Source organism: Sebastes fasciatus, chromosome 16 (assembly GCF_043250625.1).
Source record: "Sebastes fasciatus isolate fSebFas1 chromosome 16, fSebFas1.pri, whole genome shotgun sequence".
NCBI classification, from domain to species: domain Eukaryota; kingdom Metazoa; phylum Chordata; class Actinopteri; order Perciformes; family Sebastidae; genus Sebastes; species Sebastes fasciatus.
Genome location: NC_133810.1, coordinates 19,223,989 through 19,251,203, shown reverse-complemented (window position 1 = coordinate 19,251,203; position 27,215 = coordinate 19,223,989). Strand labels below are relative to the sequence as shown.

The 27,215-nt window shown below is 40.2% G+C and overlaps 1 protein-coding gene and 1 long non-coding RNA gene across 6 annotated transcripts; one reads left to right on the top strand and one right to left on the bottom strand.

The window, feature by feature from the left end:
• Positions 1-251: 251 nt before the first annotated feature.
• On the bottom strand, positions 252-26,641 carry cxxc5a (CXXC finger protein 5a). 5 transcript variants are annotated; one of them, XM_074610778.1, is made up of 5 exons: positions 26,491-26,641; positions 26,262-26,347; positions 14,948-15,049; positions 14,032-14,844; positions 252-1,313 (listed from the first exon to the last, which is right to left on the bottom strand). In XM_074610778.1, the coding sequence occupies exons 4-5, from the start codon at positions 14,824-14,826 to the stop codon at positions 1,269-1,271; spliced, it is 840 nt and encodes a 279-aa protein (XP_074466879.1). In that variant the 5' UTR covers positions 14,827-14,844; positions 14,948-15,049; positions 26,262-26,347; positions 26,491-26,641; the 3' UTR covers positions 252-1,268. The 5 variants fall into 5 exon arrangements, with proteins under 5 accessions (XP_074466879.1, XP_074466881.1, XP_074466877.1 ...); XM_074610780.1 differs by having other exon boundaries at positions 252-1,310; positions 26,491-26,639; XM_074610776.1 differs by having other exon boundaries at positions 14,032-15,049; positions 26,491-26,640.
• LOC141752669 (uncharacterized) lies at positions 16,275-17,037 on the top strand. Its single transcript, XR_012590288.1, has 2 exons — positions 16,275-16,488; positions 16,593-17,037. It is a non-coding gene; the product is annotated as an uncharacterized LOC141752669 (long non-coding RNA).
• Positions 26,642-27,215: the final 574 nt, after the last annotated feature.

The window sequence follows — 27,215 nt, the reverse complement described above, 5'->3', positions numbered from 1 at the left end:
GTGAGAGAAATATCTCAGTCAAACCAAGGCCATCATGGTGATCCATAACCACCGCCTGATTTACTTTTAATGACTTCTGCTCACGTCAGAATCTTTGGGAATTCTCCAACACTGTCCAATTTTTAAAAATGAAAACACTTTTTTTTTATCAATTCATGGAAAATTTATACTTAATGTTTCTTTTTGTCAAACCAGCTGTTTTTTTCTGTTTTAAAAAAACATGCAAATAGACAAGTAGACAAACATCAGAATTGTAAATTTTGACACGAATACATGCATTCCTTTTTATTCACAAAACCAGTCCAATTTTCTAAACGAATACAAAGATTGGTTATTTTTAAAAAGCTGTAGCTACCCAGCAACATAAAAAAAAAATCATGGAAAATAACAAACAAATAAAAAAAATGTAATCTTGTCTCAGTGCGTTCAGTAGGGTAGACTCAGAGCAAGTGCTGTCTCTTAGTGCTATTGCCCTGAGCAGTATTGGCACATGCTCAGTAGGGCCACAGTAACATAAGGCTGCCAGTTTCACTAAAGGAAAAGTTTGGAAATGCAGAGGAGGGCTGATTGAGGAGACTACAGTAGTGACGGAACCGGCGAACAGCATCTTCAACCCGGTGAAGAGTCTCTGGAGGTCCGCCCGATAACATGACTCCTTCAGTTTAGTTTAAACGCCACATTTGAAACATTTCCTTTGTCTTTCAAAGACAAACCACCGATCCGTCTGGAACTAAAATCATGAATCTTAAAATAGACAAGGGTTTAAAGTAACATAATGGTGAAGAATTACAATAATGTTTGCCATTAGCCACTAGTTTTTGAAATATAGCTGTAAATTTACATTCTCTACACAAGTACTGTATCTTTCCACACATGAACAACATTAACACCAAACACAGAAATTAGTTGATTGTCCACACTCAGTCCGTCATTTCTGTTTCTGGCGATGAACAGTTCCATGTTTAAGCGACAGAAGAAAAAAAACCTGCTGGAAAAAGGACAAAAGGTACCAAAATGGAAACATAGAAAAGGGAATGAAAGTTGCCATAGATGCTTTTTCTTTACGCTTCATTTTTGGTTCAAGGAATAAGTAGGTGCATCCATTACCCGATTGATTTTTTTTTTTTGTTCTGCTTTGTTGTTGTTTTTTTCTTTAATTTTTATTTGTTGCTTGTTTTGTTTATTAGCCAGTGTCAGTTCTGGAGACAATCCAGGAGTTGGCATAGCACTTGATGGCAGAGCTTTGGGTAGGGAGAGGAGGAGGAGTCCTACTGGAACCACCGGAATGCCGCTCCTGTAGGAAGCATCACCTTCTTGGAGAAACAGAGGACAAGGAGGGGAAGGGGGAGGGAGGATTAGAGGAGAGAGAAGAGAAGAGGTTGGAGTTGTCATTAAGTGTTTGCAAATATAATCCCAAATCTACTTCTTCCTTCATGAGAAGCTACAATGTCTTCACACCTTGACAGAGAGGAATACATAATGTTGCCCTCCTGTTCCTGAAATCTCTGTTGTTTAAGACTACAATTAATGATTATTGTCATTATCATTATCAATTAATATATAGGTTGTTGTTTTTTTCTTAATGTATGAAATATAAAATAAAATAAAAATCAGGAGTCATCAGAGCCCATGGTGGAGTCTTCAAATTGCTTGTTTTGTCCAATTAACCGTCCAAAGGGCTGTCAATTGATTAAATTATTTAATCGAAATAAATCACAAGATTATGCTTGCTTTATGCAAATGTATGTATATATGTATTATTGGAAATCAATTAACAACACAAAACAATGACAGATATTGTCCAGAAACCCTCACAGGTACTGCATTTAGCATACAAAAATATGCTCAAATCATAACATGGCAAACTCAAACCAAACAGGCAACAACAGCTGTCAGTGTGTCAGTGTGCTGACTTGACTATGACTTTCTCCAAACATTCACATATCTTGAGGTCAGAGGTCAAGGGACCCCATTGAAAATGGCCATGACAGTTTTTCCTCACCAAAATTTTGATATCCAATTTGCAATGTTATACAACACACTAGAGCTGCAACGATTAATCAATGTTGTTGTTGTCAACTATTAAATTAATCTGAAACTATTTTGATAATTCGGTTTGAGTATTTTTTAAGAAAAAAAAGGTAAAAATTCTCTGAAACTGAATATCTTTGAGTTGTGGATAAAACAAGACATTTGAGGACATTGTCTTGGGCTTTGGGAAACACTGATCAACATTTTTCACCACTTTTTTGACATTTTATAGACCAAACAACTAATTGATTAATAGAGAAAACAATCAACAGGTTAACCGGCAGTAAAAATAATCGTCAGTTGCAGCCTTACAATAAAAAAAAGCAGAAAATCATCACATTTAATGAGGTGGAACCAGTGAATGTTTTTTAGTTGACAATTGACTTAAATGATTAATGTCCACCCTTTCTCCCTGGATGAGTGGTATGTGTGAAATCTCTACATCCTTGTCTGGCCCAACCTCTCTCTCCTCAGCACCACCACAGGAACGAGCTTCAGTCCTGGCTTCACACAAAACCCGATATGCCACATTTATTATTTAGCCACCACACGCGTTGCTCTCCCACACCATCATCAATGATCACGCCGCTCTCCTCCGTCCCTCACTCCTCTCTCTCTCTCTCTCACCATGGCTATCTGCGACTCTGATTGCACCGAGCAGGAGTGGCACCAATGCATGCAGCTGCAGGGCTCAGCAGCGGCCTGTCAGTCAGGAGATAGATGGAGAGCCGCCCGTGGCCCCCGGAGCTGCAGCGCGGCTGGCCGTCCTGCTAAAGTGCAACTCGATTCTGCAGCACGGATTCTTCCGTTAAGCCAGCTCTGCCTGGAGCGAGGCAGGAGGAGCTCGGCAAACATTTATGCACCCACACACACTCTCTCGCACCGAACCAATATGTATTCAAGTACAGTCACACACCTCCACACACAGTGGCACGTTAACCGACACTCGCAATACACCCCCGAAATCACACCAAACAGTGAGACTGTTAAACTAAAATTCTCACACGCGATGGCTTCAGATTCACTTTTCCATCAGTGCTCTACAGCAGAGAGTTTAACTGAGATGCACACACACACCCATGCTGGAAAGGGAAAATGTACTGTATGTTAGTGTCACATATCTGTATTGCCCTCTGAATACATTACAATTAGGGCTGTCAATTTATTAAAATATTTAATCGTATGATTGTCCATAGTTAATCGCAAATTAATAGCACATTTCTTATCAAAATGTACCTTAAAGGGAGATTTGTCAAGTATTTAATACTCTTATCAACATGGGAGTGGGCAAATATGCTGCCTTATGTAAATGTATGTATATATTTATTATTGGAAATCATTTAACAATACAAAACAATGACAAATATTGTCCAGAAACCCTCACAGGTACTGCATTTAGCATACAAAACATGCTCAAATCATAACATGGCAAACTCAAGCCCAACAGCTGTCAGTGTGTCAGTGTGCTGACTTGCCCCAAACTGCATGTGATTATCATAAAGTGGGCATGTCTGTAAAGGGGAGACTCGTGGGTACCCATAGAACCCATTTTCATTCACATATCTTAAGGTCAGAGGTCAAGGGACCCCTTTAAAAATGGCCATGCCAGTTTTTCCTCAACAAAATTTAGCGTGAATTTGGAACGTTATTTAACCTCTTTTGCGACAAGCGAGTAAGACATGGTTGGTACCAATGGATTCCTTAGGTTTTTTCTAGTTTCATATGATACCAGTATCTTCACTCCAGCTTTAAAACTGAGCCCGCTACAACCTAAAAATCGCAAGTTGCGTTAATGCTTTAAAAAAAATGAGTGGTCTTGAAACAAATTCTACGTGTTATTATCGCGTTAACTTTGACAGCCCTAATTAAGACGTTTCTATCTAAATTCTAATGAAATTCCAATAACGTGTAACCTGAACATATTCAGACTCTCTTGCACAGCTGCAGTGAGATTATGAGTTATTCTTTTCTCAACAAAGGCATCAGAAAGCAAATAAGGCCATTAGCTCAGAGAAGAGTTTGAAACCAAAAACAATACCAGCCCTAATTACTTTTCAGGCCCACTTAAACCATTCCTCTACCCTTGAATCAGCCGTACAGTGTTCTTTTGAATGCTATTGTTCATATCTGGACATGAAACTGAGTGACAGCGGGGTTCGTGCTCTGCGGGTTTTCATTTACTTCCATTTTGAAAGTTAACTCCCGCTGAGTGACAAAAATGAAACATTTTCGCTCGGGTAAAAAGACTTCAAACAAAGGTAATTACTCCGGTGATCTCAGCCAAATATAGCCCACACTGCTTTATTTGTTAAATTAACTTAATCAGGAATAATCTGACAGCAGAGACACTGAACGCCACTCATAGCCCACATATGCCAGCTCACATCAACTGAAATATCAATTTCTCTATTTAGGAATTTTTTTTTTGTCTCAAATGAATATGAATAGCAACCTCAAACCTGGAGGTTAACAGCCAACATATTGGCAACATTATTTTGTGGTGTGCGTGTTAAGCATCGTTGGCCCGCCCTCCATCTCTGTGATGACCTTTCTACAGCGGCGCTCAGCTGTTAAGAAGACAGTCGGAGGGCAGCAACATCTGGCGCCGACACAGATGTCAAAAACCTGGTAAAGGCCGGACTGACCGTAACATGAGGCGCAGGGAAGGAAAACAACACATCCCCTCGCTTGAACTGAAAATGACGCTTTTCCCTCATTATCAAACATGAGCAATCAATGGAAAAATGGCAGCAGTTCAGGAATAGAAAAGCCTTCCTTCACCAACACTGATTGCACAGGTTCAAACGGACGGAATCTGTGGTTGTGAAGTGGCCAATCACCGGAATCGATGGACGGTGGGCACATTTGTCTTAGCATAGCAAAAACAATTTGTGTGTAACGTACAACAAAAGAAGAAGAAAGGAGGCATCCTTTATATTTCAGACTAACTGTCAAGCTAAGGCAAAGCGTCTCCGCATGCAGCGGTACATGTGGGATGTAACGCTGTCTGCCGCTCGCAAGGAGCAGAAAAGTAAACCTTTAAAGCATCTGAATCAAAACACCAATGACCTCCAGCTGGCATAAACACTCACTATATTTGTCTGGCTGAAGGAGTGAAGCATTTTCCTAAGCCTGCTCTCCATTCCAGGAGTCAATTATGAGTGATATATAAATGCGTTGATACGATTTCTCTTACTGGACCAATACATCTCATAGCCAGGGCAGGAGTATTAACACACACGCAGTTCAACCCGTAAATCCTGTATCCAGTAAATTATAAATTTTTCTTTCATTCATCGATGAATCATTTTGTCTATTAAATATAGTGAAAGAATAGCCACAGTGATGTCTCTAATTTGCTCTATTCAATTTACTGCCATATATAAGTAAGAAAAACAGAAAATTGTGACTTTTAAGAAGCTGGGATTAGAAAACAAAAAACTGAAATGATTGATTTTAAAGGGGACCTATTATGTTTATGTGCTTTTTCCCTTTCCTTTATTGTGTTATATAGTTGTTTTGTGCCTGTAAAAGGTCTGCAAAGTTACAAAGTCCACACTAAAGGGAGTTACTCTCCCCCACAGAAACACTGCTCCTGAACTGCCTGAAACGCCTCGCTTGAACCGCCTTTTCTTCTGTAACATGGTGATGTCACCAAGTAACACATTTGCATAAAACTTGCATAGCGGCTAGTTTGGCACGCCTTCAAACAAAGCTAGTTAGAGTGGAGCTGGAGCCGAGTCGGAAGAGTTTGGTTTGGTTGACCAATCACAACAGTGTGGGCCAGCTGACCAATCAGAGCAGACTGGGCTCAGAGTGTTTCAGACAGAGGGTGAACAGAGGTGCTGCAACACAGCCGGTATGAGAAAAATAAAGCATTTTTGGAACATTCAAGCATGTAAACATGTTCTAGTAGAAACCCAAAATACAAAATAAAGTATGAACCTGAAAATAAACATAATAGGTCCTCTTTAAAAATAGTTGCTGATTCATATTTGAGATATTTGCATGGTGATAAATACTAAAGGCAATGGTCCATCTTTCACACTAACCCTCAATACTCATGCCTAGTAATCAAAGGTCAAAAGACATATGGGCTTCTATTAAAACTGGCTAAATTTGGTTTAAAATTAAATATATTATATTAAGTATAATGGTTGTTTCGACAGCATGCCTTTATTTGACTGAAACACTGTTAAAACAACTGTTATATGTAGCATAGATATCTCAAAAACAAGTTTCATAGACATCTAGACTACTGGTGCAATGGTTCAATAAGCCCACGGTTCGGTTTATATTGCGGTTTTTGGGTCACGGTTTTGGTTCGGTGTGTTTTGCACATTACGGAGAAGAAAAAACATAACCAATGAATGATATTTCTATATTATATCTGAGGGATAATGTACAGCTAGCGGGTCACTGTTGTGAAATAAACCCCAGAGAGTGGACAACAATGACCTGCTAGCTGTACATTATCCCACTTATTACACGGCTACTTACATCAAATCATTAATTTGACACAAAAATGGTCCTCCAGAGTCCGACATCAGAACTGCGTCCATAGCAACTGTCTGTTATACATAGCACGGTTTGTTATAAAGAAACAACAGACTGTAGAACGCCGTGATTGACAAATCTGAATCGAGTATTCAACAAAGCCGTGTGATAAGGAGATATAACACTGATATTATACATGAAATAAGGCAGGCTACTTAATGGTCAAGTAGGCCAATGTTCAGATAATTACCTCTTCTCTGTCTCTGACACCTCATCAAATAATTAGCATGCCTGTACGCGACGGTTCAACAATGGTTTCGGTTTGTACGTCAATGGTTTGTTTTTGCATCCCTAATCTAGACCTCTTTTGACCTACAAATTATAAAATTGGTGCTTACTCGGAGGACTACAACATGATTTATTTATCAAATAATACCACTGACTCTTTTTGAGTACAGGGCTGTCATTGTAATCCAGAAGGTGGTCCACAGTACAACACCTTGGCTACCTCACGTGCCGTCCCTCTCTATCTGTCCTTCCCCTGTCCACTCCAACTTGTCCCTCTGTCTGCCCGGCAACTTGCCCACACACATCCGCGTGTCTCGGTGTCAGTCTGCGTGCCTGTCAGTTTGCATGAGCCTCTTCTGTCCTGACTGTCTGGTGTACGGTGTCTGGGAGGCAGGAAAGACCACGAGGGAATGCGCTACTCCCATATCAACGTCTGATACTGGCAAAGTGGCCCCCAATGCACGACGCTAGTATGTTCGGGTGTCTGATGACAAAGAAGCACAGTCTTTGACACAAAGATACTAAATATATTATTCTATAAGTAGACAAAGACAAAAACTCAGCTGCTGTCTTATCTATTTCCAAAATATTCCACACTCACCGGTACAGTACATCCTCAACGTACAGTGAGGAAAAACAAGATTACAACTTCCCAACCCTGACTCTCCTTCGTTCTCTGTTTCGAACAGCATCACCAAGGCCGACACCACTGGAGGGTATTCATACATAGAGCAGAGAGGAAGTGCCTTCCCACTTATTTCTCTCAAATGTAGCATTCCCAGAATAAATCCAGACATCTTCAGCCAGTGAGCTATGAGGTGGCAAAGGCCTCAGCATGCCAACTCCCCCTCACTTGCCAATTTTACGCTCCTCTTTGAGCTGCCATGAGCTTTCAATGGAAACCGTCAACACCCTTAAAATAAGCACACTGCTGCTGCTGCTGCTGCTGGACTGCACTTGTGTATCGACGCGTAGACGCTCGCAGGCTCGTAAGAAACGCACAAGCATGCAAATGCAGGAAAACAAAGTCTTTTTACTCACATGTGTGTGTGCACAAAAAGCAGTCAGAACCATCTGACAAACTGACCGCAATACACATGTTAAATAAGACGTCATGCCCCTTTAGAGACTGCACGCTGAGTATAACAGCCACAGCAGATGGGGATGTGCCGCTCTATCTTTGATTGTAGGGGAATGTGACACTCAGGGGCTGTTTGAGCTACAGCTGAGGCTCACTGCAGTTCACTCTGAGAGCCAGGACCGTCTTCTCTTCTGGCACAGGTGCTGCAAGTCGCCCTGAATATGCTTTTAGGGGAATTTCTCTTAAAGAAGAAGAATATATTGACAATATTAAATCATCTACTCATTATTGACATGTGGAATTTATTGCTGATTCTCCGCTCCCTCCTGATGCAGCAAATCCTCCATGAATCTCATCCTCTGACATTTAGCTCGCACTGATGACATCACGCTCACTGACAGCGCGGCCCAGGCCGTAATCTCTGATCTAATCACCTGCTGAACAAGAGCTGTTGACTTAATAACAAAGCCATTCGAGACGACTACTAGACTGCTAATGTGAAACGTACGAGTGCACGAGGACAAATAAAAAAGCAGGCGAAATTGAAAATGTTGTAGTGCTGTCAGAGCAAAGTTGATACTGCAGGAAATCAAGTTTGGGGCAAACAGGTTGCAGAACTCTTAGATGGTTTCCTGACTGAACGAGAGTCTCATTTTAAGTTAAAGCCTATAGGCCTACTATCCAAGTGTGTTTTACATTTTGTCAGTTGTTTTGCAATGTGCACAGGTTTACTCACTTTATCATTCTTAAAATGCAAACTTTACAGTGTCAAATCATATAATAAAGATGTCCAAAATGTACTGAAATGTGACATCAGAGGAATATTACTGGGATTATGCTGTCACAAAGATTTTATTTCATGCTGTGGGTTGTCAGGTGATTGAGGTTATAGTTTGATTCATGCTTTCTGTGTGGGTAGATGTGCAGAAGCTGCACACTTTGGCATGAATGTTTCTCGCCTTTTTCCGTGGCAATCTCATGCCTGAGACATTCAGTACGTCTGTGGCACAAACCTTTGGCTCTCTAAAAAGGCACTCTGCATCTTGGTTCATATAATATTGTATTTCATCAATGTTACGAATGGACGAACTTTAATGTAACATAATCCACATTTCGGGCAAGGGGAAAAATATTAAAACTAAACTTGTCAAAGTTAACGCGATAACGTGTTAACGCAAATTTGTTTTAACGCCACTAATTTCTTTAATGCAATAAAGCCACTTGCGATTTTTAAAGCTAGAGTGAAGATACTGGTATCATATGAAACTAGAAAACCGAAGGAATCCATTGGATTATCCATTAGCTCGTCGCCATGGAGGTTAAACTGGCATGGCCATTTTCCCAGGAGTCCCTTGACCTCTGACCTCAAGATATGTGAATGAAAATGGGTTCTATGAGTACCCACGAGTCTCCCCTTTACAGACATGCCCACTTTATGATGATCACATGCAGTTTGGTCAAGTCATAGTCAAGTCAGCACACTGACACTCTGACAGCTGTTGTTGGCTGGCTGGAGTTTGCCATGTTGGGATTTGAGCATATTTTTATGCTAAATGCAGTACCTGGGAGAGTTTCTGGACAACGTTTTTCATTGTTTTGTGTTGTTAATTGATTTAAAATAATAAATACATACTTACATTTGTAGAAAGCAAGCATATCTGTCCACTCCCATGTTGATAAGAGTATTAAATACTTGACACCTTAAAGATATATTTTGAACAGATAAAAAAAAAAGTGTGATTAATTTGCGATTAATCGTGATTAAATATTTAAATCGATTGACAGCCCTAATTAAAACATCATGCTGACTCTGATGTCTGATGGACTGGTTCAGGCAATGTTTCAGGCTGAAAGCTGTTTTTCGACACTGATTTTGTGCAGACACCATCAGGAATGATGTAATAGAGAGGTGTTACCTGCACAACAAGCGTAAACTTTAAAAAGAAACACATATTATCCTTTAACAATAGTCTAATATTGTCACATTGCAAGCAGAGATTGGCCTTCTCATTTCTGGTGAAAGAGGGAAATTACTTTACAGACACACTCAATAAATTAGTGAATAGTAGACTACATACTTTCAGATGTCAGGAGTACAAAATGTGTGCAGGGTAATTACAGTACATACTTTTACTAAAGTCAATAATCAGACTGCTATTATAGTTGGTACTTGGAGGCTTGGCAGGTTTATGGTACCCTGGAGTTTCTGTGGCCACTGGCAGCAACATCAGCAGACTGACGTTTCGAGCAGCATGATGACCTATATCAACATCAACACTCATGAATATTCAAGCCCCCTTGGGTTTGGCATCGCTGGTGTGAATGACTGGTATTAGGCTAACTGCCACGACAACATCAATTGCAAATCATAAATTAAAATTAAATTCCTTTCTGCTGCAGACATTGAGTCGTGCCACCTACATAGCGAGCTGACACATTTCACCGTTTTGGTGAATCATCGACGGAGACAAATGAAGCCTCTCATTAATTTGCACTGGAACAATACAACAGTGAGAAACAGCATGCTGGTATTCAGACACATCAGTCTGATTCTCAACTTCAGAGAAAGTCACAAAGATTGTTGCCAACTATTTTCCAATTTTTAACATGCATTTTTTTTAAGTGTTTTACATTTTTGAAAGCAAAAAACATTGTCAAAGTACAAATTATTGTTGTGTTACTGATGTGATGTTACGCAAACTTTTCACATCAATCTGTGCTTTACAACTCAACGACAACATAATTCTTATGATTATGATCTTCACTGAGATGGATCAACTAACACAAGCCAACAAGTCCTCCCAATTACACAACAAAATACATTATTTGCTTGTGCCCTCCAAATCACTGTTGAAAAGTATAGTCAGTCAGTCAATCCGTTTTATGATGTGATAATGGTTATTATTAAGGTTTGGTTAGGTTTAGGCACACAAACAACTTGGTTAGGCTCAGGGAAACATCGTGGTTTGAGTTTAAAGGTCCAGTGTGTAGGATTTAGGGGGATCTTTTAACAGAAATGGAATATAATATTCATAACTACATTTTCATTAGTGTATAATCACCTGAAACAAAGAATAGTTGTGTTTTCGTTAGCTTAGAATGAGCCCTTCATATCTACATAGGGAGCGGGTCCTCTTCATGGAGTTCGCCATGTTGCTCCTCCATGTTTCTACAGTAGCCCAGAACGGACAAACCAAACACTGGCTCTAGAGAGAGCCATTTACATTTTTAAGTAACCTGAGGGCCACCGTTGTTCTCCGAACCGCTTGTGAAAGGGAGCGGTGAGTGGAGGGGAATTCAGTCGGTTGCAATCTGCAACTTCACCGTTAGATGCCACTAAATCCTACAAACTGACCTTTAAGTTACCACTTCATTAAATCTAGGGGCCCTACGTTGTCATGATTACAATAAAAAAAAAACATTTGGTTAAAATTGGGGGAAAGGTCTTGGTTATGGTTAAAAGAAAACATTGACTGACGGTAGAAAATCCAGTGTTAAAGTCCGTAAAGCGTTTTGTCAACTCAGCCACTCACAACGTCTTCCGTACACGTCACTGTCGCTCTAGAATAAAGTCACTTCCGTTGCTCCTGATGGACAAGAGTCACAATTCCTAGATCACCGCTAGAGATCTTTGTTACTTGAATATGTCATTTTTGGGCACTCTTTGCTAAAACAAAGTAAAGGCCTTTACACACCAAGGGCGGGACGAATAAATGGCACGAAAATGCGAAATACTTGTCTGTGAATATTATACATATATCTAGGGCTTTTATTGTGAAAAGTAAGAACGGGAGTAGTGGATCTGGACAGCGCTGCCTTTGTCAAGGTTGAAAAGAGTGATAAAGTTTGCCGTCCTGGTTCAGACCCTCTGTGTTGTTGTTTCATACATATAGGTGGAACCGAACCAATTCCACACAACATGATTGGTTGATGCCTTCATTCGCAGTGTGAAAGCTCAGAAGATTGACCTTGTTCCGAATAAAAAATGTTGACGCTTTTTTCCGGCGGGTAATATTCGCATTCTGTGCGAAAGTATTCATGACAAAAACAACGGTTAAATATATTGACATATGAATAAGGCTGCACGTTTATGGCCAAAATGATGATAACGATTATTTTGATCAATATTGAGATCACGATTATTTATCACGATTATTCTTTAATTTTAGCGACAACTATTGCACTTTCACATTAAAATAAACGGAGCACTGTTTTCACCTTCATGCTGTGCTACATTCCTGCTAATGTACAAATTAAGGCTGCACGATGTTGGAAAAAACTGACATTGCAATATTTATTTCTGCTATATATACATTGCAACATGAAAAAATACAGGAATATTCACCCTACCCCTTTGTTAGCTACATTTTAAAGTTAAATGCATCAATGTGGTGCAAAATTAGTAACAATAAGAGCTAGATAAACAATTGTATGCTCTTAATTGAAATCATAAACACATTGGTTGTATAGATAATATCCATACCCAAAAGTGAAGCCAAAACATCTCAATCACTGGCTAGTGGCTTGCTGTTAGTTTAGGAAGAGCCTGATTTGATATGCAGCAGAGTTTTCTATGAGCAGATCGCGCATTTTAAACGTCAATATAGTAGGCGATCATGTTTATTTAACTGTGGGAAGCAAAATTGTGATCACAATTAATATTTGATTAATTGTGCTGCCCTACGGTGTGGCCTTAAAGTGCTATGTTTTTGAAAAAGGGTCCTCAAATCTCATACACTTATCACATGATTTGTAGTGAATGGGCTAAAACATGCAAAAACATTGATATGGCCTTTTAAAATATCTAAGCCTCTCTATGCACCAACACGTGAATAGGAACCCTTAGAGGAGAATACAAAATATAGTAGAATTTGTGGCAAAAACATGGAATTGTCCAGTCGATCTTAAGACTCCATGAACATCCATTAACTGCACCTATTCAAAATGACATCACTCTGTACTGTGTTTTCAGTTTGTGTCACTCAAAATCCTCCAATAACCAAACCATCCCCTTTAAGGAGCGTTTCACTGTGGACGGCCGACGTCGGCACAACCAACATTTCAGCCAACAAACAAGAAGCCGAGCTGTCACCCTCAATCAACATCAGGGAGAGAAAGAAGTGAAGCCATTAGCAGTTTGAAGCACAGATCCAGTTTGTGTCAATTAGACCAGAGGCCTCTCCACTGGTTCACACACTGTGTTACATATCTATCAATTTATTATGTAATGCCAAAGTGACACTTATCCATTGATCACTAAAGTTTATTTCCTTTGAGAAGGAACATCTGCTGGAATTGATTTCATGATTGGTCGTTCTGTCATCACAGCCGGGGTTAGTTAGGCCGCTGAGTGTGATGGAGAGGTAACAGACAGGAAGTTTGGAGGGGCCATTTAGATGAGCAGGAGTGTCACCGGAGAGAAGGACAGCGGCAGCAAAAAAGAGGGGCGAGGGGGGGGGCATCATGTGCCACACTGACACCTGGTGCTCCAGATGACAGCTCCGTGGCCAGATGGACCTTGTTACATACACAAACATACCCACGCATGTACACTGACACACAAACACATACTGTACATAATCACTGCCACTCTGCCTCCACACATGTATGATTTTTTCTTTACGATTACAACATATGCACAAGGAGGATGTACATGTGACTAAACGCTCCACTGAAGGGAGGGCGTTGTGTAGTTATAGCGAATTAGCCTTCCGATTGAAAGATGTGGGCAGTGTGACTGTGTGGTCGTGGTGTACGGATTAAAGACACCCCATGGTGCATGCTTACCCTGCACATATCCACCACACTCCTCACCACCTGTCATTTCCCGGCTTGTGAAGCCACCAAAAAGCCCCCTGTACTATGTCTCTTAAAGGGGAATGACATTCAGGTACAACCCGGAAGATCTGTGTGAAGCTGAAATGTCTTTGCGATCTTTCACAGATTTTTTGATCCCACAAAGACAACTTGATGGCTTATTTCTCTGGTTTCACCCCCATATATTGTTAGTTTTTGTCTCTGCATTGAAGCTCTGAAGTAACTCTTTGGATCAAAACCCTTTAAGCTTATTTTTTGGGGGAACCCTAAACAATTGCCCACAATGCAATGGTACATCATAACCACCACCCACTTACCTCCAGAGCAGCAGAGGGCTTCTTCTTCAGTTCCTCACATTTGCGAAACTTGCAGATCTGGTGGCCCGTTTTGCGATTCCGGCAGCTGCTGCATTGCTCGCAGTTAATCCGCCGTCGGCAAGGTGGGCACATGCCGCAACGTTTTCGCTTCTTTTTACCGGAGTTGATCGCAGAGGCCAGATCGCTCTGCGCCGGGTACTCGGCCAGGCCGGCCATGTGTAGCGCGCTGTCCGCCAGAAACACTCCAGCCGGCGTCATGATGAAAAGCCCCGGGTTGAAGGGGAACCCACCCCCTACTCCATATGGGAAGTCAACGGGACCACCTACGGCGTCCGTGACAGACGTACCCTCCAAGTCGCTACCCCCCGAGCCTGCGTCTCCACCGCCAACTCCCACTCCCATGCCCCCAGGCAGGAGCATGTGCTCCATACCGGCCCGCTTTAACAGTGCTGCTGCCTGGGCAAAGTGCAGCAGGCCATTCTGTCCCTCCAGAACCTGTTCTAGGGTCCGGTCCAACTTGGCTGCTGTCAGTGCGGAGACGGTGGGCTGGGGCAGCGGGGGTGGCTGAGGCTTGGCCGAGTGGCTCTTAGTCTCACTATTGTCCTTGTGTCCATTGCTGGTGGCAGAGGAGACCGCTGTATACTGCGAGAGGGTACGGGACTTCTTAAGGCTCTTACTGAGGGGTTCGCTGATGATCCCGCTGCGGTTCCTGCGCTCTATGACAGGAGAGTCCTGTTTGCAGCTACTTCGCTCCTGGTCCTCTGTTCGGCCCCCCTCCGACAGCCCGCTAGACATGGTCCAGAGCGTATGTGCCTGGGTTGGGAGTGAGGGTGGAAAGGGGGCAGGGGTGAGTGAGGAGGGGGAGCAAAGACCTTGCCTCAGTCCGTTCTTGGCCCCGGCGAGAGTGGTGCCTCACCTCGATGGACCAACCAGCCAGCCGACAACAGGCAGGCCCGGAGCCTTCTGCCCGCTCTACAGCTCAGCCCTCATCCACGTTCTTCCATGGGCCATCTGGGAACTTTACACAGGGAGACAAGAGACGTAAATTACTCATCAATGATCACTTCACCAAAATACTCAAACACTCAAGAGATAACTTTTTGTCAAGGGTCAACTTAGGCAATTTAAAGGGGACCTTTTATGCTTTTGTGCTATTACTGTTTACTTTAATGTGTTATGCAGTTTTTTGTGCATGTAAAAGGTCTGCCTGAAACACTTTGCTTGAAGTCTTGGCTTTTCTTCCGTAATGTGGTGATGTCACAGAGTAAAACATTTGCATAATACCTGCCTATCGGCTCGTTAGAGCGGAGCTGGAACAGAGTACGAAGAGTTTGGTTCGAATGACCAATCACAACAGTTGGTCAGAAAGAGGGTTAAAAGAGGTGCTGCAGCACAGCTGGTATGGGAAAAGTAAAGCGTTTTTTGAACATTAAAGCATGTAAACATGTTCTAGCAGAAACCCAAAATACAAGTATGTGAAAATAAGCATAATAGGTCCTCTCTAATGCAAAAACTGAAAAGAAGAACATCAACTTTTAAGTTAATATGGTGAACTTGTTAGCAAATAGTTACTTTTATACACATCCAGCAGTCACGGAGCAACATTAGCATTTATTTGGTGTTTCTGGCCACCTGACAAACGCAAATCCCGCATTCACTCAGTTTTAGCTCTGTTTTTGGTCTCCACCAACTCCTGAGGGAATATCTGAATATTTAGCTGCTAAATGTTCTGCTATGTTCATCAGCTAGTCGCTAACTGTGTCTATCTGCTGTTTGATGCTGAGAAGGTAGTGTACAGTGGGTTTTTTAGAGCTTTTTTGCTGAAAACAGCTGTGGCCTAAAACAGCTTTATGAGAACAGTGAGAGTGAAATGAAACATTAAAGTTGTGGTCCAGACTCACTATAAAGCTCCATAAAGGCGAGGAGAGGTGATAATTCACTACAAGCGCAGCCTTTCACATTGTCACAGTGTTTTCATGTTGTCATTTGATTGACGTTTTAAATATATTAAAGGTCACATATTATGCTCATTTCCAGGTTCATAGATGTATTTTAATGTTGCACTAGAACATGTTTACATGCTGCAATGTTCAAAAAAAACTTTATTCTTCTCATACTGCAGCCTGAGTCTGCCTGCCTCAGAGCCTAATTCAGCCTCTGTCTGAAAACCACTGATTCACAGCCTGTCTCCTCCCACTCTGCTCTGATTGGTCAGCGTTTTCTGTCAATCAAACTTCCTCAACAACAACAGCGTCACCCTCCCCCTCCCTCCCGGAGAAGCTCTGGAGAGAGGAGTGGAGGGAGAGGCAGCTAGAATAGAGCTTATAAACCACTTTAAAGTTTATAAACCAGAAACTTCACCCAGCGCACGTTACCGGAGGAATCTGATCAGAAATCGGCGACGCATGATGAACATCTGCGGTCCAGATTCCAGGTTTTCCTGACGGTTTCTCTCAGGTAAATAATGCTGTTTATATCTCTGTTAGTTAACTCAGTGTTTACCTCATGCATCAACTCTGTAAACCGTAAACATACACTCTGTTTTACGTCTGTCTTTACAGATCCATCTGTGAGAAATGACCGACAGAATCATCCCAGAGGAGAGCAGATAGCTGAAAGCAGATGGGAGATACAGAGCTAACCCGTTAGCATGTAGCTACATGCTAACGGGTTAGCTACATGCTACCGCTATGAGACGGTGTGTAAACACAGCGACCATCAGGGTGGAAAATAGAAGATGTGAAACAGTAGTCAGTTCATTATTTCTGCTAAAAGATAAATGTATGGAAGATCAGAGTAATGGTATATTATTTACAGTAGTAGCTGTCTCTGTGTTACCATGACTACAGACCACCGGAGCTTAGCTTACCATAGTTTACCAGAGCTGAAAGACTTTCTCCTGTACCATGTCACATAACTAACTAACAGGTGAGATGATTACAAATGCTGTGAATAATTAATATTGTCATCTGTCAACTCAAATAAAGTTTGACTGTGAAACAGAAATGTGTTGTGTTGCTTACAAGTCACTATTTACTACCTGTACTCTGCTACATGCATGACATCAAATATATATAATATATAAATATCATCTGTTTAAACAGTGTAATTACATAAAGCCTTTGTGAATGAACATGTTATATTTAGATGATGGGAGTACATGAAGCCTGTTCTGCTGGTTCTTGCAGACTTTGCTCAAGTTAGGTTGAGGAGGAGAGACAGTGACGCGCTGTGGGGCGGGGTCAGCTACTGAAGGTTCTCTCTGGTTCGACCAGGAAACCCTTACATGGCTTGCATTTCTCTAATGACGTCAGAAGAGAAGGAAAAAAAGCGATTTTTTTTTCTGCACCCATTTCCGGACAAACGGAGGAGGAGAAAAAGAGAGAGGATGGTCTTTTATGATACTATGGTGGCCTGTAGACACACTGGGGACAGATATTGATGTTTAAAAGACATGGAAAAGTGCATTTTGCATAATAGGTGACCTTTAAGTTCAGATGCCTGAAGAAAACTAACTAACCAAATACAGAGTCACTAAATTAGCGGACTTAACAAACCCAACATTCTGATCCAGGCTGAAAAATGCATGCATAATTGGACAATTCATAAATATAATAATGTTACATAATGTAAAATTATGCAAACAATTCAATTAAATATCTAAATGAAAATAAATGTTCCAAGTTTGTCAGTTTACCTGGTCTTTAATACCTGTTGTTAGCAGCTGTAGTGGTCTGATACAGTAGGAGTTAGTGAAACTCATACGTAGATATTAGTTCTACTAAATTAAACACAGACAGGGGCCACTAAGCCTTTTAATTTATAGCCTAGGTATACTGATATTCAACTCAAAATCAAGCACAGAAACTCTAAAAACTTTCTAATTCTTCACATTTAAATCTCGAAATCAAACTCCTGACCAATGAGGCAACACCTGCCTCCCTGGAGCTTCTCTGATTGGTTGGCAAAGAAAAGAAATTACTAGGTTCGGGAGCCTAACCTTGCTGTTTAAATCTAATACAATCATATTAATTTTGTAGTGTTGAGATAAATTGCTTTGGTGAACTACAAAAATAACAAACTATTGAGTATTTGTTTTATATTCTAAATTGAAATACTCTGTTAGGACTTCAGCTACAGGTCTGTGCACATTTCATACTTTACACATGGGATTTGTGTGCAATATTTCCATAAACATTAAAGATGTGTAAGCTCTCCTACAGAAGATGTCTGTCTTAATTTGTTTCCTTATTACCTGCAGGTGAACTCTTCGACCTATCAGACTGTTATGTCTATTGGTGCCAACATAACTGATTTCTGTCAGATTACTGTTTATTTTTAAGTGAAGTTAGTCAGTCGTGAAATTAACAGTATTTATTTGTAATAGCGTCCCTTTTAAACACATACGACTTTATAAATAAATTGTATTGCCTTTACTGCAGTTTAGTCATTTAATAAATGTTGCATTTATTGACTAACAATTACAAGCTCATTGAGCTGAGTGTATAACCTTGTGATACAATATGTGCGTCCCTTATTAGACTCTCACACAACAATCTGCTGAGAATATAGCCAAAACACCCAGAGTCAGAACAAAGGAAGTTGATCTTCTTTTCTTAACTTTGGATGTCTTTTGAATGCTATCATTGTCTTGAAATGATAACTTTTAAAGACAAAACCTGTAGAGCAATATCATTTGGCAAAATATTAGCTGAAATGGAGCGGTGGGGCTTATGAGGAGGGTTTACTAGGCGAGCAGTGAGAGTCTCCCCGCTGGACAGAGACGCATCCATGCAACAGCTTTTAGCGTAAGATTCCCTGTGACTGCTCATCTATGAAAAGAAAAACTATGCTGCGATTCTCCTGACCTGTCCATGTTCACAAACAAGCGTACCACCTCCCACAGAAAAGCTGAGGAAATGGCCGGGCCAGTCCTTATAAGGGAAACAAAGGGAAAGGGAGGGGAAGAGGATGGTGGGGGGGGGAGGGCGAGGGGGGGGAGGGGAGGGGGTCTGTGCAGTGTGTGGAAATTGGAAGGCCAGAATTAGTGGGAGGTAAAGCTTCAAAGGCAAGAGCACAGCCCCCACATTCTCACCAGCTCAGGGGGATGTGGCGCCAGCGAACCAGAGCCAGCTCCGCAGCCCCTCAGCCCCGGAGTTTCAGTTTCTCCCACTACAGTGCTGACCAGGGTCCGGTTTCCCCAAGGCATCTCAAACTAACTGCATCTCTTCTCAGTTGTGGTTGAAACAGCGCTGCGAATCAGCAGAGTGGTGCATGCAGGGTATTTTTTGTGGTTTTATGGAATATTGGACCTGAAATGAGGTATATAGTGGTCAGTTATGAATACTTTAAAGGTGATTTTTCATTAAGATTTGAATGTAACATTGTCTCAAATGAGCTCTGTGCATTTACATAAAGTAAATCTGGGTGCAACACCACTATTCCTTCATTAATCACAGCCTGGGAGGATATCCAACTGCTTCATCAATGCTCTAAATACAGTAAATGTGATAAAAGACTTGAGTTTTCCACATAATTAATGAACTGGTGCATTATCAATAGCTAGAGACAAGACAGCTACAAAGCTGGCATCCCGTGAAAACACTTTCAAAAATATCACCTATCAGCTGTGACATCATAATTCAGCCATGCAGGGAACTATTATCGCACCAGCTAGCCTGCTGATGACGCCACCGTTTTTTTTTTTTTTAAAAAGGCAGATGAAAATGACATTTATTCAAACTGCTGTTCTTACAAAATGTTGATTGCACGTATGTGACACGATACTTTTGATACTGCTGACTTGCTTTGCGTCAATCCTAGCAACACCTGCTGTGTGACAATAACGCAGTGACACACATACTCTTTTTGTTTCTTCAGTAAGATATTCATATTTTGATAAATGACTGGGATTTTTAGGTGCACACAAGTTTAATTTGCATTGCAGCTGAACATCAGTGTGACAAACGATAAATGCTTCAGTCACTAAGGCACTTCTCAATGCACTGTTACACTGCTCAGTGATATAATCACATGATTGTCCATAGTTAATTGTGATTAATCGCACATTTCTTATCTGTTCAAAATGTACCTTAAAGGGAGATTTGTCAAGTATTTAATACTCTTATCAACATGGGAGTGGGCAAATATGCTTGCTTTCTACAAATGTAAGTATGTATTTATTATTGGAAATCAATTAACAACACAAAACAATGAAAAATATTGTCCAGAAACCCTCACAGATACTGCATTTAGCATAAAAAATATGCTCAAATCATAACATGGCAAACTGTAGCCCAACCGGCAACAACAGCTGTCAGTATGTCAGTGTGCTGACTTGACTATGACTTGCCCCAAACTGCATGTGATTATCATAAAATGGGCATGTCTGTAAAGGGGAGACTGGTGGGTACCCATAGAACCCATTTTCATTCACATATGATAAGGTCAGAGGTCAAGGGACCCCTTTAAAAATGGCCGTGCCAGTTTTTCTGTGCCAAAATTTAGTGTACATTTGTAGTGTTATTTAGCCTCCTTTGCGACAAGCTAGTATGACATGGTTGGAACAAATGGATTCCTTAGATTTTTTCTATTTTGATATGATACCAGTATCTATCTTCAGCTTTAAAACTGAACTAAAAATCGCAAGTTGCGTTAATCTGTTACTAATTTGCGTTAACATGTTATCATCGCATTAACTTTAACAGCCCTTATATAAACTTATGCATGTTTACGTAAAAACAGCAGATAAATGTGACAATAACGTATTGTACGTATAAAGTATTGACTGAGTCCCACAAAATCAATACAGTGTTTTTAAGAATCAATACAGTATCACAAATATCGCAATACTCGATATTTTCAATATTTTCTTACACCCCTAATAATAACACACAGATTAAAGATATGTGATGGCCAACAGCTAACCTATGATTTGTAAAATAAAATCAACAAATTTTAATCATTTTATAAATACTCATTTTCAGTGTCATTTCTACACAACAACATTTTGTTACCTGATAAAACCTGCAAACTGCACCTTGAAGAAAACAGTAAAAATGCGCCAAACCAGTCTGGAATGACAAACACATGTACGCAGATTTGCATCTTGCGTGTTTACAGGTTGTGTTTACAGCACACAGTTGTTGCTCTGGTCTACCACACTGTGTAACGAATGAAAGCACGGTCAACCTCCTCCACAGTGTGTGCGTGTGTGTGTGTGTGTGTGTGTGTGTGTGTGTGTGTACACATCTGCCTTCCATCCTAGTGACCTATCAGTCACACTCCCTCCATCATCATCAACCCTGAGCATGGCATATAGTCTTAAACTAATCACCTCCTCGACTCCTCAGCGTCATGGCTCTTCAGATCCACATCATTTACAGAGGGGCTTTATGTCCTGATGTGAACTGTCTCCTAAACCACAACTGCCTCTAGTACTGAGAGTGTCAACGCCACACAGCTGAAACCAGATGTTGTTTTGTCCTTTAAGCAGGTTTACTCTATTTCCTGCGCTGTTATAGACTTGTGCTGTGGTTCATATTAAAACCTTACACGTCAGGCTTCTAACAATTGGCCTGTTAAGAGCGCAATTATAGTCACATGTTCAGACAGCCACATTTCCTGCACCTCAGCATAAAAATAGGTGTAAATATTAGCTATACCTGATCGTTCTCTGAGTCTTTCTGTACCGTGCTGTACAGGATTGGTGGACGGAGCTAAAGATCTGGATATAAATGGTCCGAGTGATCAATACAGCGCAACGGCTTTCTCGGATCGACCACTGAGCTCAGCTGGACGTTGTGTAGAGAGCAGGTGTGGCCTGAGAGGCATGATCTGAACCTGCAATCGAACTAAGCATCCGCTAAAATAATTGGTGGCCTCTTGTTTAGGTAAATTCAAAACTGCAGCAGTCACTGTGTATTACTGTAATATGACTTTTTGATCTGTTTCTTTGATGCCTGAACTTCATTATAGGCCAAACTGGATCAGGTTTTTTTTTTACACTTTAAGGAAAGTAAATCTGAGAGCTGGACAATTACTCTAGTTTTATTGGTCAGTATTTCATTTAGTGTAGCAGACAAAATATTGACTTACCTGAGGAGGTATAACACAACATTTTTAATGTGAGTATAAATGTTGCTGTTCATACAATAAAGACACTTAGTTAAAAGTCTTGACATTAATTCCAGCCTTGAATCAGCTGAGTGATGTCCGCTCCGCAGTAACTTTGTGGACACTTTGTCAACAGCAGCGGATCTACAGAACCTGAGAGTTCATTTGAATGTGGTTAATAAAATGTCACATAGGTTGATACATGATATACGGGTATTAATTTGTGTGTGAAATTTGATTTTTGTTTTATCAGTTAATAGTTTATAATTGAATCTGGGTTTACACATACTGTAGCTGTTCTGTCAGTGAGCATGTATACCATTTTTCTAGCAAACAGCCTCATGAAATCCAGAATTGAAAAGAGTGTCATGTGAGTGTTTTTATCCAGATGTTCCCGTTCTACAGAATACTGTATTGATCCTTGCTGTCTCCCTATTTTCTACTTGACAAATGCTGCCTGAAAATATTTTTCCCCAGCCTGTGTATACGTTTCTTTATATCTAATAATTTGCATGGGCTCAGTTTCAGTGACCTGAGACAGTCAGTCAAATCAAGGGAAAAGTTCAACATTTTTGGGAAATACAGTAATTCGCTTTCTTGCAGAGTTAGACGAAAATAGAGCTGCAATGATTAATCGTCAACTATCAAATTAATCGCCAACTATTTTGATAATCAATTATTCGGTTTGAGTAATTTTTAAGAAAAAAAAAGGTAAAAATTCTCTGATTCCAGCTTTTTAAATGTGAATATTTTCTGCTTTCTTTCCTCCTCTATGACAGTAATCTGAATATCTTTTGAGTTGTGGACAAAACAAGACATTTGAGGACATTGTCTTGGGCTTTGGTAGACACTGATAAATATTTTTCACCATTTTCTGACATTTTATAGACCAAACAACTAATCGATTAATCAGGAAAATAATTGACAAATGAATCGACAATGAAAATAACCGTTAGTTGCAGCCCTAGACAAGAATATCGATATCTGAACTCTAAACATGAAGCTACAGTCAGGAGACAGTTAGCTAAGCTTAGCATACAGTATGGAGACATGGGGAATCAGCTACCCTGGCTCTGTTTGAAGGTAACAAAATCTGCCTATCAGCAGCTCTAAAGCTCAATAATTAAAACCATATATCCTGTTCCTTTAGTCCGTACAGAAACCCAAGTGTAAAAACAACAATTCACTGTTTAACAGGGGATATTACATTATTTGTTGAACTATTTCTTGGCCAATAAGCATTCAAAAGCTTGATTAAATATGTCTGAGGTTTGAATCATTGGCAAAATCTGGTGTAGCCTATACAAGCAAAGTCTTCATTACGTGTGGAGCATTTACAAAAACATTTGAGCTTAAATCATTGGTGAATTAAGTAGTACTTTAACAGATCATACTGTACATTCACAGCAGTACAAATTATGAGTAGTTCTTCCTAACAGCCTCAGTGCTGCCGGCTGAATGTTGTCAGCACAATGTCGATACTTGTACGAGCATGAGCAGCTCATTTAACACTCCGCTCTCAGCCTGTAATAGCTCCCAAACTTACAACACTTTCCTCGAATAAGCAGTTTTTAAAAAAAAATGTGTGTGAATGTCAGTCCACAATATAGTGACAACAGAGTGATGGATGAATAGTTGGTTGGGTTCAGTAGTTCAATAGGTTCGATCAATAGGTGATGGAGGAATGGGGGGAAAGCATTTAGGGCCAGGTTGTGTTTCTATGTCCTGTTGCTGGGAAATATACTCATTTAGAGCAAAAACTCTTAACATGAGAACCAGGAATCTGGGATGTTTTATTTCCGTCATGGCTGCTTAATATTCAGCACACATTGACTTGGTCCACACAGTAGCCTACACTGTAAACAATTGCTGTTAATTTACAGCAGGATTTCAACAGTATTAACCTGTTATTGCTAAAAACAGTGCTTTACTGTTAATACAAAAGAAAAACTGTTAAATTACGCTCATAGGCCGTTTTTTTAACTTAACTATAATGCATTCTTAAAAAACAGCACTTTACTGCTGATCAACTGTCTAAAGTATCATAAGTAACAGTTTCATGTAGTATTTTTTTAATTCTGGGACCTGATCTGCACATGTGAGGCTTGTACATTGTACATGATTGGAAAATCAGTGGATTAGCTTAACTGTTCTTCACTCACATGTTGTTATGGTTTGCATTCTGTGCTTGTAGCCAGCTACAGACAAAAGTGTCAACAAGTCTATTCTAGCCTTTTTCCTAACAAGTGCCTTTGATTGTATTTAGTGTGACTATTCCTATGTCTGTAACCTGCTAAGTCTATTCATCTAGGCAAAAAATAATGTTTATTAAAATGTAAAATACAATCTAAATAGTGCATTAAAACAAATCAGTAAGATAAGGTAAAAGAAAGGTGGAAAAACAGCTATATAATATATATTTAAACAGTAAATTAACTGTAAAATACTGTGAAATTAATTTACAAAAAAAAACAGTTCAAACTGTTTTCATTAACAGTACAAGCTGTACATTTCAGCAACAGTATAATAATGTTAATTTTACAGTAACATAAAGGCAACCCTGCTGCCAGTTCTTTACTGTTATTTTACTTGGAAATTCTCAACAGTGTATAGTACACTTGTGAGTTCAATGAAACACATGATTTAATTGAGTTTGAACACACTGAAAGGATAAACTCAAGGTATGACTCTATGCAACTTTCTTTCAGTAATAAATCCTGAATTATTTACATTTTAATTTTAATTTTAATTAAATAAACAATATACCCTGTTAATTGAAATCAGATCAAGTTTGATTAGACATTAACCTCCTGGAAGTAACTCGAGTAAGTTTTCCTTCACTGACGTCACTGCATGCGCAGGTGTCAGGTAATCGCACTCAGCTTTTTTTAACGGGAAAAAAATAATTTCCTGCAGGGTTTATGAGGCATTATTTGGCACGCAAACACAAACTCTGGAGGAGCAGCTGACAGTTTAGAGAGACGCGACAATACTTAATGCATTAGTTCAGGCGATGCTCGATGCAAAACGCAGCGTCCAGACGCGCTGTGTGTCTGTCTGTCTGTCTGTCTGCGGACCGCTGGAGGCGACTACACACACACACACATACTCTCTCTATTCCTCCCACCTCCTAGCGACTGATGCGCGCACACGAACACGCTCACTCATACATAACACACGCGGACGCACAAACCAGAGGAAGTTAAAAAAGCCTGGGTGACGATAATAAGACTCATCCATTGTCCATATAAACCTGCTGCGTCTTCTTCCTATAATGAGCCTTTTACGCACAGAAAAAAGTTAGAGGAGGAAAACAAGCGCACCGCATACTGTGACTTCAAATTATATACGCAAAGATATGGAGCACTGGTGGTGGATGGGTGAAAGCTACCTGGGAACTTTCTAATGATGCCCGGAGAAAAAATCAGAAGAATATGACATTTAAAAAAAAGCCAATCCTTCACCTTCATCTTTACGCGCGGGTGGAAACAGGGATATCTATGTAGTCATTGATGTTTTTAGGGTTAAATAAAAGTTTCAATTAGGCTATTGAAAGTATAAAGAGTGACAATCAGTGTGTTGTCATATACAAGCATGATCCGACTCTAATGCCCCGTTTAGCGTCCAGTTTAGCGCGCATCATCAGCTGATTCACAGTAACGCATCTTGGTTCAGTGCCGATCCGTATCTGGAGGCGACTTATTATTAAATAAAGAGAAATGATTCTTGACAGCAGCATATTTAAATACCCCCATTCATCCATTCAGCGCAGTGCTGAATCATCACAATTTACCTTAAAACCATTAAAACCTTTTTATTCTTCTTTTTCTTTCCAGAGTAAAAGCAGATGAAAATAGCTGTCTTTTGTGTGGACCCGGTTGATCTATGATATAGCCTATCTGCGGTACCAGCACACGGTCTGCAGTCACACTGGAGGATACACAGCTCCCGGATCACCCCGCTACAACTTGATCCTATAAGAAGATGACATCCCAACTTTCGGCAGACTTCAACAAAGTCTGATCCCCCTCCATCTTCTACCCCCTCCTCCCTCTCCTCCCATGTATATCTACAGATTTGCAAACACGGGCCCCGTTTTTTGATTTTGCACCTACCAAAGCAGATCCGAGCAGAGGGGAGGGCTCCCACAGTCCGAGCGGTCCGACCGTCTCTCTCTCTCTCTTTCTCTCTCTCTCTCAGCCTGCCGTGCAGAATGGTGACACAAAAAAAAAAAAAAGAGAAAAAGGGCAGAAAAAACAGCTTATTCTCCGAGAACACAATCCTACAGAGTGGCTGGCTGTTAATGATAAAAATGTGTAAAATAAAAATAAAAAAAATATTCACCCGTCAGTTATTTGGGAAAAAGCGTACTTTCTCTGAGGCTGAACGCGTGGGTTCCCCCAGCTTTCTCGGTTCCTCGCAATCTCTCCACCTCTACATCCCCGCTTGCAGAGAGGAACATGCAAACACATTTCATAGATTTTTGGAGCTTCGCGGAAAAAGCGAAGTGGACTTTTTACGCGGCGCGCGCGCGCGCGCTCGCTCAGGCACAGCTGAGGCAATGATAATAATAATAAAGCGAGTAGAGCGATGGGCGCGAGGTTCAGTGTGACATCAGGACAGCTGAGGGGAGAGGTATTATGGAAAAAATATATATAAAATAAATAAATAAAAACATGACTGTACTCAAACTGAAGGATTACTGGCTGTATGTTTCAGATAATTTATTATTAAATTATTAATTTATTAATTGTTTTTTAAGCGACACAAAACTGCCAGGATGAGCGATGATGTTTTTTGTTTTATAAATAGAGAATTAAAAAATATAATATGTCTAAATAAATAAATAAAAACATGACTCTACCCTTACTAAAGGATTACTGGCTGTATGTTTCTCAGATAATTTAATATTAAATTATTAATTTATTAATTGTTTTTTAAGCGACACAAAACTGCCTGGATGAGTGATGATGATTTTGTTTTATAAATAGAGAATTAAAAAAATATAATATGTCTGAATAAATAATATTTTTTTTGAATGATAATATCTGCATTATCACACTGTTGTG

What these genes read in the sequence shown, in the direction of transcription:
- cxxc5a (XM_074610778.1), bottom strand. Translation starts at nt 14,826, where the DNA reads ATGTCTAGCGGGCTGTCGGAGGGGGGCCGAACAGAGGACCAGGAGCGA. An exon ending in AGCCCTCTGCTGCTCTGGAG is followed by an intron (nt 1,314 to 14,031) that starts GTAAGTGGGTGG and finishes TGTTTCTCCAAG; the next exon opens with AAGGTGATGCTTCCTACAGG.